This window comes from Pleurodeles waltl, chromosome 12 (genome assembly GCF_031143425.1).
Source record: "Pleurodeles waltl isolate 20211129_DDA chromosome 12, aPleWal1.hap1.20221129, whole genome shotgun sequence".
Lineage (NCBI taxonomy): Eukaryota > Metazoa > Chordata > Amphibia > Caudata > Salamandridae > Pleurodeles > Pleurodeles waltl.
This window is the reverse complement of record NC_090451.1, coordinates 359,661,971-359,676,506: the sequence shown is the minus strand read 5'-3', so window position 1 is coordinate 359,676,506 and position 14,536 is coordinate 359,661,971. Positions and strand designations below refer to the sequence as shown.

Here is a 14,536-nt window from a genome sequence, read left to right as displayed (position 1 = left end):
GCAGTAACCAATAGTGAAACCAGGGATGAAAAAGGGCATACAAGAAAGATATAAAAGAGACAAAGGGTCGTGTTGGAAGAAAAGGGCATGCAATGGATGATTCAAGACTGGCTATCCTGAGAGATCCTAAGAACAATGTTCAGCACCCTCACTTATGAAAAAAATGACTCCCCATACGCAATCAAATATACACAAAACACAGCTTCTCACCTCCAGGCTTCCGGCTGGGAGACAAATTAGGGGTAAAAATACAAGTTAAATACAATTAGGAACATGTTGATATAAATATTGGCATTCTCCCAGCACTGATCTCTACACATAAAGTGTCTATTGCCATTGCACATCTGAATTGATGGGTATTCCCTTTGGGGTCCGGAATCACAAGATTAGTGTTTTCACCGATGACCTTTTGGTTACTCTCTCACAACTTGCTATCTCTCTCTTGGCTGTTGTGCTTGTTTGACTGCTTTTGAGATGGTCTCTGGCTACAAGATGAGCATATCCAAATCATGCACACTCAGTCTGACTATCCCCAAACAGGAAATCTCTTCCCTGCAAAGTTTGGCACCGTTCCAATGGTCCCTGGGTATGATCCGATGTCTGGGTCTTAACATTACTCCTACGTGCACATCTTGTACTCTGGCAAACTGGCCGCAACTCTGTCACTCCACCTTAGTGGCTCGTAGATGGTGGAAACCCCTACACGTCTCTTGGTTGGTCAGGTTAAATGTCATCAAATTGAATGTACTCCCACAGGCTCCCTACCTATTCCAGATTCTGCCCACTCTGATCCTGCAGGAAGATATTGTGCACTTGCAACAGGATATTTTTTCTTTATCTGGAACAAGAAGCAGCCGAGGATCTCTAACGCCCTCATGAGGCAGACTCAAGACAGGGGCGGGCTGGCATGCCCTAATCTAAAATATGACTGGGCCGCCCACTTGCGATATATCTCTGGATGGGTGGTACGTGAGAATGAAAGCACTGGTTCCATATGGAATGGGCACTAGCCTGTCGACCTTTATGGGATCTAGCCTGGCTACCCAAACACGCCAGACCGCCTAGTACTTACATTATTAAAACCACTAAGATGGTGCTTGACATGTAGAACAGACTGGCAATAATGAGGGGGCTTACTACCTTCCCAGTGGTGGCTGGTGACATTTTAAAGTGGTGGGATGTAAAAGTTATGTACAACGTTTATGTAGCTAGCAAAATAAGCAAGCTTAAAGGACAGGAGGGGTCCGTGGGATTCTCCTCCTGAGAAAAAAAATGAAAAAGATTGGCAAGTGGTGCATTTTAAAGCAAATAAATTTAGTGAGAAAGCAAGGTTTATAAAGCAGTGGGAACCGTACAGTCTTGAAATATTAAACACATTAAAAACTGTTCCATAACTTACTGCTTTAGAATGCATTAATATGTTCAACAGTTATGTGCATATTGTAAAGCGCAACAAATTCAGGCCCTTTAATGTGGGTGTTTGCCCAGTGTTTTGCATTGCATATAGCATCTATTTTGGAACAAAATGCTCTAACCAGAAATGGGAAGCACCACAGCTGCTATCAGTCATACAGAAATATGTGCAGACAAGTCTTTAAGTGGTTTTAAAAAAAATATATGGGTTCTCTAAAAGGGAGCATGTAAAATAAATGTATGTGATTCCCATAGTGTACCACCCGACCGGTATTTCAGTTTGTCTCTGAGATGCTAATGCATCCAGATATTTAACACAATACATGACGCACACCTAAAACCTGCCACTACTATTGGCTTTGTCAGTGTTTTTTAGCAGTGTAAGATAAATGAGTAAAAACACTGATTTGTTATAGATAAATGAATAACATTTTGATTCTCAAATTGTGAGACTGTGAATTAATTATTGAGGCCTGTGAAAAGAATAGATACACTAGTGTTTTAGACTGATGTTGGAGGTTTTATTGGCAGTGTGCATTTTAAGAAGTCAATACTCATTTTAATAATGATGACTTTTTGCTGTGTATTTTACCAAACTAAACAGTATACAATTCCCAATAAAACATGGAAAAATGGTCTGTGTGTGATGGTGCTTTAAAAAGGTACAGTTATTCCTAAAAGTGGCTCCTCCAGCAGCTTTAGATTCATATTGTCAGTACCTGCTGTATTTTTGTCTTAAAAAGATAAGCGTTTGGGTAATGTTACAAGCACATACGAATTTCTGCAACAAATGAACAAATCCTCAAGGTTCATTTGCAAAAATGTTACCTTATAAAGTGCAATATTTGTAAAATAAATGTGCCACTTAATGGGCTATTTTTATGCCCCGCCTTGTTTGCATAACCTTAGAGGCCGTCTCACGTGAAGCTCATTGTGTACAGCATTTTCATGTAAAATTAGATGACACGCCAGGCTGGGAAGAACTATCGAACCTGTGCTCCAAAGAAACAGAGCTGCGGGGAGATAAAGCCCCTCGTCTGCTTGGCCTTCTACCGCGAGGCACGACGGGTGATTTCACGGTATTTACATCACAAAAACATTTGCGCTCGTCATAGCACTCAGAAGTGGTCAAACGAAAGCTCAGCACAAAGTAGCTGTGAAAAAGTATGAATCTTAAACAGTGAAAAGGAACGCGGTATCGCTATTTTAACCACCAATGAGAAACACTCCCTCCCACCACAATACAAGCAGCCGCAGTGTGATTCATGGCGAAAAACGCTAAGCATACTTACACCCGCTGCGCTCTCTGGCTCTTCTGTGCCCAAGCCTGGAGCTTCCTGTGTGCCAAAAAGCAATTGCCGATGTAGCTCTTTATGATCTTTACTATGTGAAATACCATGAGAGCTGCTCCAGGACTGGGTGGACAAGGCAACACTGCGGCCCACTGAAGAAACGAAGGGCTGTGTTCGCTGCCCAGCCCCTGCCTTCTAGGGATAGTGGCCTTAACTCAAAAGCCTGATGTAGGCATGTCAGGCTGCCCAAGTCCAGAAACTCGTCCAGCCTGTCATGCGCACTTTGAGCTCTCCATGACAACAGCCACACCCCTTCCTTCGTGAGGCCAAAATATAAGGAGATGCTGCCCAGCCTGCCTCAGAAGTCTCCAAACAGCATGCAATGAGTTTTGTATGCATCAGTGCCACCAAGCAAACATCAGAATTCATATTTGATTGGATAAAATCCGTGGGTCAATGCCCTTCCGCTCCTTAAGAAGAGCCATTGCTGTGCCCTCTCTCAATAAGTCTATTGTGTGCAATCCTGACTTTACACCTGTGCTATCACCACAGTCCTTTCCTAGCTGGGGAGGAGGGTGGGGGTTGGATTCTGTAGGACGCTGTGTGACGTCTTCGTTGGGACATCCATAAGGTCCTTTCATCAGCGTAAGGATGACTACTACCTTCTGGAGACAGCGAGACTGCAAAATTGCCAGCTGCGACATTAGGCGTTACATTCCCCCATCTATCTTTTGGTTGTCTGACCCTATACCCCCTCCAAAAAGCTGCTGCAGGCCTATGTTGGGTCTAAGGAACTTATATCCAACACATAAGGAATGCTCCAACACTCCACATCCCTTGCACCCACACATATCAGACTTTGTGGCAAACTACTACCATGGAGGGCATTTCACTGAAACAATTAGAAACCCTATGGCAGGACATACCCAAAACGTACCATAGCATATCCTTGAGAGAAATGGCATACACGCTTATGTTACAATGGTATATTACACCTACTCGCCTTTCCACCTTTTACCCCTCCACATCCCCCCCTTTGCTGGTGGTGTGGGCTGGCAGTGGGAGATTTCAACAAAACACAAAAGGATGATGGACGGAGTGCTGAACAATGCAAACACTCACCCCCAGTCACAGATCTGGGTTTAATCCATCGTTCTTTTGCTCACCACGCCACCACAGTTTGGACCCAGCCATATGCAAATCAGTCTTGACCCTGTTCCTCATGGGAACAGTCCATCCCGAACTGCCAAGCCAGGACCTCACTGGACCGGAAACAAGCATCCTGGGTCCGGTTTCAGGGTTTCACCCTTCATCAGCCAGGCTAGCTTGAATCCAGTGGCACAGTGAGCAAGGGACCCACGTCTGGGCATACCCTTCCCACTTAGGGCAACTATAGCAACACAAAAGGATGATGGGAGATTTCAGCCACATATGGTATTTCTGTAGCCTCATTAATACCTATTGGAAAGATGTTCTTGGGTCACATTAAAGCCACTGTAGGGTTCCTGGTCCCTGCCTCCTACTTGGTGATTATCCTTGGTGTCTGCCATATTGCCCTGGATGCAATGACCCATGCAGACTGGAAACGTATTAGTTACAAGCATCATGCAGCACAGCAGCTAGTGGCTCTGGCATGGAAAAAGACAACATTCCTCCCCCCTCCCCCCACTGCACAGTGGTTCTCTCATCTAGTGCACATGATGGTGATGGAACAGTTCTCCCACAACTTAACCCCGACTGCAGCTACATTCCAGTCTGTCTGGCGTCTGCTGATTCAATACCTTATAAGCCTGGAGTTCGACTCTTCCCGGGACTCCACCTCCATGGCTGATCTATCCCTCTTCTGCAGTGAAGTGAAGAGCACCCACTTTGTGCTGCATCCTAGCACGGCTCCTGTCTTTGATCTTCACATTGACTACCTTGACCTACAGTTGATGTACTCTTTTGTTTCTGTGTTTTCCATTTCCTTTCTTTTGTAATGCACCACACAGTAGGGTGGATGACATTGTTATGTGCCACATTGCCTCAGGTCTTGTATCTTTCCGATTGGTCATAGACCTTGCGTGTTCTGCCTGTTTGCCATGCAACACTTGATTTACTGCACTACTATGATGTATTTGGCACCTTTGTTGCACTTTGTTATACTGCATTGGAAGTTTCAATAAAGAGATTCTGAGCAAAAAAGACACATTAGTTTATGCTAACACTTAAATTTGAGCAAGTGACTGGCTAGCAATGCAGGAGTTGTCCTGTATTGCAGGAGTTGTCCGCCTGGTATTGAGACTGGGGTGGGAGCCGTACTGTCCAATCTTATAACAAATCTTAAACGGTGGGTGAAGCTACCTCTTAGGGTTCTGGGTTGCATATCCCTACTCAAGATGATTACCCTGCTGCGCTTGCTGTATACTCTGCAAAACTGTCCTTTACTCCTGACACAACTCTGGTGGAGCAAGTTACAGACAAAATCTGAGCTTTCATATGGCTAAATCGCTCTCTTCCTATCCGTTATGGAAAATGTACCCAGTCCACTAGGGGATTGGGGATGGTAGATGGTCGACTGACTCTACTACTGGGTGGCTCAGCTGGTGGTGGTCAGGGACTAGCTAAGTGGGTGCTAGGGGGGGTCAGCCTTCTGGCTGGAGGTTACCGTGTTGGGACTGGATAAAGTCAGAAAGATGCAATTGGTAGGCCCATCCCCTGCATCTCCCTGAACCCAAAAGTGTGGTTTTCTTGACCTGCCTGTTAGCATCGCAGTGGAAGGGATGGGACAGGTGGGCCATGATTGCAACTCCCTTATGGGTGGGCAGTTGTCTCGGTCATACATTCTTCTTATCTGCGTTCGGCAGCTGGTACAAGGTAGGGGTTTCCATGGTAGGCGATGTCTGGCAAGGTGCACATCTCAAGTCCTATTAGATGTTGAAGGCGGAGTTTGTTCAGCACAGGTCTCAATTCTTTAAGTACCTTCAGCCACACAACGCCCTGGAGCAGCATCAAGACTCTCTTGGGAATGTTCCTGAATATAGCTCTTTGGTATCGCAGTTCCTTATGTGACCCATCGGGAAGAAGGGGAACTCCCTGGATCTACTTCTGCCCCTTAGAGCTCAGTGGGCCCCCGGGATGACTCCGACTGGAGGGACGTCTGAATGGCCCCTAGGGTACAGGTAATTTCCTCGAGGCTCTGGATCATCCAACTCAACTTCTTGCATATGACCTGCAGGATGCCAGTGTGGCTTTGGCAAACTGGTGTGCTAGACGTGCCGGCGTGCCGGTGCTGTTTGGAGCTGTCTGCTAACTTCTACCACATGCTATGGGAATGTCCAAATGTCTCTGGGTTCTGGCGCACGGTCACTGACATGCTCTGTGGGGTTGTTTGAGAGACCAATAGCTCCCCAGTGATCGTATTGTTGGAAGGCCAGGAGGGAATTAGCAACACCATCAGGGATCAGACATTGGTGGGGATCGGGGTGACGTTGGCAAAGAGAGACATTGCTAAATGGTGGTGTTCAGCCTCTCCTACCCAGAGGCTTCTTGGAGGCAGGTGATGGACTGGTGTGCCATGCAGGAGAGAGCTGTATACACATCCTGTGGCTGCCCCAAAAAGTAAGAGAAGGTTTGAGGGAAATGGTTGGCGTTTTGCTGGTTCCTTTGACATGTATTACAATGTACGGTGTTATGTCGTTCGAATTATGGTTTCCTACCTTACCTTGGCCGGTGGTGATGGTACTGGATGTTATGTGTTCTAAAATCAATAAAAATCAGTTTATATTTTTAAAACAAATTGGGCAATTGAAAAAGCGGTACGTGCTCCTGACTTAGGATGTGATATCTCTTCTTTTCCCTGATTGGGCCCTCTGCTGCAGATGCTTCTAACGGCAGCTAGGCTCCTGCTTTAGTCCAGTTTGAACGGAGTTCTATTAAGTGCGCCTAAAACTGAAAATGCGGGATACCCTCCCAATCCAAAATGGAGGCTCACACATAAACACTAGAGTTTTAGTGTTAAGTATTCTACTTTGCCTGTAGAGCTTATGTAATTAAATACACATTTTCATTACTATACTTTGCCCTACTACACACAGTAGTTTATTCCACGTATTTTGTTTATACTTACAATGTTACAACCACAGTCCCCTGAAGCATGTGATCTCACTACTGCAATTGACATTTTCCAAGCATAGTGCATAGGTGCATTTTAGACTCCCTTGTGTAACCTAAATAACATACATTGAATTAGAAATAGCCATACCTGTTTGATTTCCATTGCTAATTGTCAATCCAGGTACAGTATAATGATGGGTGTTTCTAGTGCAGTGCAGAACCGCGACCCTGTTGTATATGACTGCAGGGTGTAAAATGAATTAATTTAACCCAATGTTACTTGAAGTTTGTGCTTTATTTTCAGAGAGGATGGATAGGAAATACTGTGCAGGGTTTCCCTCTTTCTGCGTCATTTTGCAGGCATGTGCATGGTGATGAGTGCACGCACAAATGTCAACGTTCAGTTGTGCATCTGAAAGATCACACGGCTGCATCATCATGGCTTTTTATTTATTTTTTGCCGCACCGTAGAGAATAGTCAGTAGGTTTAACAACAAGACCTATTGACTTTCCCAGTACTTGTTGAGTTTGCTGTGCAGCTCAAAGTAGTAGGCTACGCGGAGTCTGCTAAGCTCTGTGACCTTGATATTAGTTGCATATATCTTAAAGTAAGTGGCTAATTTGAAAAGCTGTATACCTTTGCCATAGGGCAGGAAGCCAACACTTCTATATTCAGAGAACAGCAATGAAAGCCTACGTAAAAAACAGTATAGGTGTAGGGGCAGGGGAGTTAGTCTCCTTTACATATAAATGAAAAGAAATGTGTATATATGTCTAGTGAAGGGAAATAATAGAGTATTCTGTGAACAAAAGAGCTGATGTAAGTCCACTTGAGCAACTTTGTGTGCAAAAACATCCCACAAGTTAAAAAAAATATACTATTGTAAATTTGTAAGAAAAGGTCAATGTAAGTTAGTCTGTGGAAAACACGTATAATGTTATTTGCAATAATGACCCCAAAGTGCCGCCTAATGATGTGTGTATGTTGAAAGTGACATTGAAGGGAAGTGTACTTAAATTTAATTTTCTGATATACCCACCCGCCCCCATACTTCAAGTTTACATGAAAAGTATGACCAGCTGAGTAGTAGCTTACTTTGAGTTCTAGTTTGTAAACCTCAGACTCCCATTTAACACCGTCAGAGATTCATCTCAGGTTGCTTCAACTAAAACGGGGCGTAGAACTGTCTGCCTTTGTAAAATTTGTTTTAATGCAAACTTTTCTTAAATCCTGAATCCAGGTACCGTTCTTGATCATATTGAAAGGATCTACAGAAGAGCCGGCAGCAAAAAACTTTGGTATGTTCACTATCTTTTCATTATTGTGATTTATGTTGGCTTTTCTCTAAGATAGAGAAGCTCCTACAATGGCATCATTCGTGCCTCCAAAAAGGAACAGAAAGACACCTAAACCTGCTTGCAGTTCCTCTCAGAGCTGTGGGGGTTATTTCCTTTATGCCGGCGGAAGAGTTATGTTTGCTGCTGCGCTTTGTCGGTTTCCCCTTAACATGCCGACTTCAACCATTGTTTTACGCTGTTACTCCAGACCTTTTGATTGATAAGCCACCATGGTACATTGTATTTATTGCCTGTGTAGGGTGCACTCAAGAATTGTGTTGTGGCCCAATATCGTAGCACAGATGCCATGGACCCTGATGCAAGCAAGGAAATTGTCCCATTTTGCTGCTATGGGAGTGGTAAAATACAGTCATTAGGGTTCAACAGGACCCTGCTGCACCATTGGTAGCTACGCCCCTGTTGTGGCCACAATTAGTGCCCTATTTCGAGTCAAGTGGAACAAAATTAGCGCATGCTTTCATGCGTTAATTTTGTCCACCGGATTATTAGGTGTTTTTCGTCATAAATCTTTTTCAAGAGTGAAAAAAATGAACTAGATTTTTTTCGACCGCAAAAACTGCATGAGGCTTTGGCTGCCACAGCAGCCAAGTCTCATTCCCGTTTTTATGTTTCCACCCTTGCTAGCAAAATAATTCCCCTGCCCTCCACTACGCCCTCCATCTCCCTCCCAAAGCAGAGCCTGCAGCATACATTTACCTGATAAAGTTGATACAATGTCTCTCTCATTTTATGATGGTGAAAGTTAATGATGACCTACACAACCTTTTTTCTGGGTACAGCGCTCTGATACCATTAGGTTATGTTGGCACTTTATAAAACTCTCTAAATAAAAGCGTTTACCAGGGCTCAGAGTAAATGGGAGAGTACCAGATCAAGGTAGTTAGGAGCAATGTGGAAACGGCAAGGATGCTATCGCAATTATGTCTATATACAGTTACATGCCATTCAGGGCAATGGTAGGTGATGCACACACTGCAGTGGGGTTTCCCTTGGAAGAAGTGTTCATGGTTCTGGGGATTGAGTGGTGAGGTTTTCAGAGCGACGTCTGGAAGAAAAAAAATAATATATATATATATATATATATATATATATATATATATATATATATATATATATATATATTTGAGTTTGAATTAACTGATCCTTCAGGCCCTCATTCCAGTAAATTTTTCACCTACTGTGCCACACTCAACAGAGCTTTGTCATGTGCAACCCATTCATTTTCCTGCTCTGGGAGGAACATTCCAGCCTGAACTGCTGGACTAGGCCCTTTCAGACAGGAACACAAACAACCCTGTACTGGTTATGGCCTTCTTAGGCATTGCCAGTGAGGTATATCTTGATTCCTGCTGTTTGAGGAAGACTTCATTTACTGTACCATTGCTGATGATATTAAAATGCGTAATCTTAGCTCAGTGAAAATCCATCTTTCTGCAGGAGTTCAACAAGGCAGAATTTGTCATTTTTTATGTATTATTAGAATTATCAACAGGTGTCAAACTAGATCCAGAATTTTTTCGCGAGCAGCACGCCAGCACACTGGTAGGTGGCATCATTAGGCTTCGCGAGGTGTCAATAGTGTCGTCTGCTCCAGAAGTGATGTACGTGCTGATGTCAGGTATTTTCTTTACACACCAGTCAGCGCAGATCCCATGAGCTCTAACCCCACTCACTTTTTGACAGACCCTTTTCCAACCTTATGTCAAAGTCTTTTGAGAATCTTTCTTCTGATGTGGTAGGGATGTCCACTAGAAAAGCTGGCCTCAAGCCTTGCAGCGTTTGTCACTGATAATAGATGTTGGTGACGGACCCTCATCTTGATTGCCTGTGGTGCCTCGAGCTCGACCTCGACGCAAAGACCTGCGTCGACGGTGGAGCCATGCATCCCAAGGCCTTGAGGGAGTGATCTCTCAAGCTCTTTGCCGCTCGACCTGCAACACCATGACGGTCTTGATTCCGGTTGAGAAGAAGGTCCTGGGTTCGGTCACGGAGCTCTTCGCCACAGTCGAAGTTGTCGGGCATTCAGGTAGGCCCCACAAAAAGGAAAAGAGCAAGAAGTCAATGAGGTCTTCAACTTCAGTCCATCCTCCACTTCCCGATTAAACCCTGGTGCACTCCCTACCCACTGAATGGGGAATTCAAGAGGCTGGACACCTTTGGCACCACCCTGGCATTGCGGTCTGCCAACCCCGCATGCCTTTTGGGTTGTTACCTCCATCATGCACTGTGGGATTCGGTTGTGCATGTGCTGCCCGTGGTCCCACAGGAGGCTGGGGCCATACTCTCCCACACTATAGTAGACCGGAGAGATGCAGCCAAGTTCATTATCAGATCTAGTTGGACATGACCGCCGTGATAGGCAGAGCGTTTTCTTCATCTGTGGCACCATGCCTGACTAAGAACAACTGGCTTTTTTGGGGGGGGGGGGGGGTCCAAGAATGCTCATACTCACTCATTTCCTGTCTGCCTTGGACCTGGAAGGCAGATGGTAGCATTGGACTTGCAGGATGCATATTTCCACATTATGGAGGTCCCAGGCCAGCTCTCCCCTCCTGCTGCATTGATATGTTCTCTTTTCTGCCTCATTCTCACTGGTTTCTCCTTCTCTCACCTGTCTTTCTGGGTACTTTCTTCTTCTTTTTGCCTCGCTTTTACTGCTTTTGTCTCCTCTCCCCCTGTTTTTCTGAGCGCTTTCTCCTGCTTTCTGCCTCGTTTTTACTGTTTTCTCATCCTCTCTGTGTTCTCCTTCCTCTTCCCCATTTTCTGAGTTCTATTTCCAGCTTTTTGCCTCTTTAGCTTTTTTTTTTTTTTTTTTTTTTTTTTTACTGTTCATTCCTTTTTCCCCCATTGTCTCTCCCACCTGCCACCAGTTTTCTTGCCTCCCGCCTAGCCCCGCCCACCATCTCCTAGTGCTTCTCCTAGGACCTACTTAATGGAGACCGCAGCACGGCCCACTGCTGGTGTGCCACCGGTGTGCCAAAGATAACCCCGACCGCACCTGGACCATGCGCAGCAGTACACCTGGCTCTTCCACCCCATAAAAATACACCGCTGCAGACCTCCGAGCCCTGGACCCCAGACACACCAACAACCAATGCTGCCGCACATCCCCACGTTCCACCAGAGGACCGTTCTCCTGCTGACACTGCCGCCTCATTCACAGCACTGAAGCAATTAATGACACCAGCAACACTGCAAGTGTGGCCACACGGGACACATCGACCGAGACACCATGACACGACTCCAGTGCATCCTGCTCAAAGCACTTTCACTAGTTAGAACACGTCACCGAGGTCTCAGACACAATCTCCTTCTTCACCCTGGACATCCTCTTCCTCACAGAAACCTATCTGAACCCCAGCTACGCACCAGACATCGCCACCGCTATCCCCAAAGGTTACAAGATAACCACCGGGAGCAAACCAACTAGCACTGAGACGGAATCGCCATCATTACAGGGACACCATCTGCTGCACAACATACATCAATAAAGGAACACCTCAACTTCAAACTCCACATAGGTGGAAAAAGCACCATCAGAGGCACCCTTGGGTACAGACCACCAGGACCACACCCCAGCTTCTGCAGCGCCATTCCGGAAATCATCACCCCACAAGCAACCGACTCCAAGCACTACATAAACTTTTATCTCCAGGACCCCAGTGACAGCAACTCCAATGACTTCCTGGAAAACTTGAGCAACATGTGAAGTGAGGCCACACCTGAAAAAAACATCTGTCGACCCAGCCGAATTGAAGAACTACCATCTCATCTCTCTGCCCCCCCTATCCAGCAAAAGTCCTTGAGAAAGCAATGAACCAGCAACTCTCTCCACACCTAGAAGACCACAACCTTCTGGACCCCTCTCAATTCGAATTTCGTGCTAACCACAGCACAGAGACTGCCCTGATTGCAGCCACAGATGACATCCGATTCTTCCTGGACTGTGGGGAAACAGCAGACCTCATTCTGGACCTGTCTGCCATGTTTGACACCGTCTCCCACTACATCCTGATCAACAGACTCCACCCCATTGGGATTGAAGGAAATGCCCTCAAATGGATCGCCTGGTACCTCCCCGGCAGAACCCAAAGAATCCTCCTCCCACCGTTCCTCTGGGAGCCCAAGAATGTCATCTGTGGAGTCCCCCAAGGATCGTCCCTCAGATGCATGATGAACGTAGTGGACTGGATGAAGGACAACTGTGTCAAACTCAACACTGAAAAAACTGAAGTCCTCATCCTTGGGAACTACACCTTGCCATGGACTGATACATGGTGGCCCACAGAGGTTGACACCCCCATATCCTCGCCCCACCCCCTTCCCCAAAAGACCACACCTGCAACCTCAGCATCCTACTGGATTGAAAGCTATCCATGAAGAAACAAGTTGAGGCAGTTCCATCCTCCTGCTTTCATACCTTTTGAATGCTCCATAAGATCTTCAAGTGACTCCCAGCAAACACCAGAAGGACCATCACACAGGCCCTCATCACCAGCAGACTGGAATACGGAAACACGCTCTATGTGGGAATCGCAACACTTCTCCTGAAGAGACTTCTGACAATGCAGTTCTCAATGGCAAGACTCATACTTGACCTCACCTGAAGGACCCACATCACACCCCATCTCAAGAAACAACATTGGCTCCTGATTCAGAATAGATGCCAGTTTAAGATACTGGCACACGTACAAGGCCCTGCACAAAGAAGGAGCAGCAAACATCAACAAATGCTTGACCTCCCACCAACCGACTAGAGACATCCAATCCGTTTCCCTCTCCCTCACGGAACCCTGTGGATCTGTTACTCCAACAACGAAGGATGCTCCTTTTCGCACTTGGCAGACAAGGTTTGGAACTCCCTCCCCCTGCACCTTAGGACCGTACAGTCACTCCAGTGATTCAGAAGAGAGCTAAAGACCTGGATTTTTGAATGATCATACCTCTTCACAGCAGCATACAGATTTGCCATGCTCTATAAATGTTTTATTGATTGATTGTTTCTATCCTGCCTGCCCACAGACGTCACCTGCAGTTAACAGTGGGCCACAAGCACTTTGTTCGCTGTGCCCCCTTTTTGGCCTTACTAGCACCCTTAGGGTGTTCACCAAGATGATGGCAGTGGTTGTAGCTCTTCTGCTGAGGTAAGGGGTACCAGTCTTTCCCTGTCTCGACCACTGGCAGTGGTGGCGAGCTCACCCAGGCAGTGGTCTCCCACCTCCAGACTACGGTGGACCTCCTGCACTCTCTGGAGTTCACTATCAGCATGCCTAAGTCACATTTGACTCCCTTTCAAATGCTTTCTTTAATTGGAGCTGTTTTGGACAGGGTGCAGTTTCAGGCTTATCCTCCCGAATGGTGAGCTCAGGATATTCAGGCTAAGACAACGATGTTACGGCCTCTATCCTGGGTTGCGGTGCGACTGACTCTGAGATTGCTGGGCCTCATGGCCTCCTGTATCCTGCTTGTGACACATGCCCGCTCTGCAGACACATGCGGGCTCTGCAGTGGGACCCAAAGTTCCAGTAGGTGCAGCATCAGGGGAATCTTTCTGACTTGGTTCAGATCTCCAAGGGAACTGCAAAAGATTTGCAGTGGTAGTTAACGACCCTCAGTTGGGTCAGAGGCATACCCCACTTCCTTCTGACAGATGCATCACTCCTGCAATGGGCCGGCCATCTGAGAGGGGTGGAGATCGGGGCCTCTGGTCTACGGTGGAATCTGGGCTCCCACTCTATTCTACTCTACTTACCCTAGCTCCAAACGATCCGGTTGTCATTGAAAGCCTTTCTATCCCTCATTCAGGGAAGGCTAGTGCAGGTGTTCATGGACAACACCACCGCCATGTGGTACTGCAACAAATAGGGCAGGGTGAGGTCGTGGGCCCTTTGTCAAGAAGCCCTGCACCTCTGGAAATGGGTGCATTTCCCTGGGTGTTCAACTCCTGGGGGCTGTCTGAACACCAGGGCAGACAGACTCAGCCGAAGATGCCTAGTCAGTTATGAATGGCATCTCCACCAGAAGGTGGTGCGGGGGCTCTTTCAGCAGTGGGGAGAGCCTTGGTTAAATTTGTTCGCCACTGCTGAGAATGCAGTTCTGCACGCAGGAGTTTCCTAGGCGGCTTTCGCCTGGCGATGCTTTTCATCTCGGGTGGAGCTGAAGCCTCCTGTATGTCATACCGGACATGTGACTCTTGCCCAGAGTTCTCAAGAAGATCAGGAACAACTGGACGCAAGTCATCCTTGTGGCTCCAGACTGCCTTCAGAGAGTTTGCTTTCCCGAGCTGTTGAAGATGGCCATCAGTCCTCTGATCAGGATGCCTTTTTGGGAGGATCTTCTGTCACAGCAGCAGGGGAGGGTTCCCCACCTGAAATTGT

The 14,536-nt window shown here is 46.4% G+C and overlaps 1 protein-coding gene across 3 annotated transcripts in view; it reads left to right on the top strand.

Annotated features, from left to right (window-relative positions):
• The window catches only part of PHKB (phosphorylase kinase regulatory subunit beta), a 1,122,330-nt gene that overhangs the window by 881,181 nt on the left and 226,613 nt on the right, over positions 1 to 14,536 (top strand). For all 3 annotated transcript variants that reach the window (XM_069216595.1, XM_069216596.1, XM_069216594.1), the window contains one exon: positions 8,042 to 8,099. In XM_069216595.1, the coding sequence (XP_069072696.1) occupies positions 8,042 to 8,099 (58 nt within the window). The remainder of the gene's footprint in view (positions 1 to 8,041; positions 8,100 to 14,536) is intronic.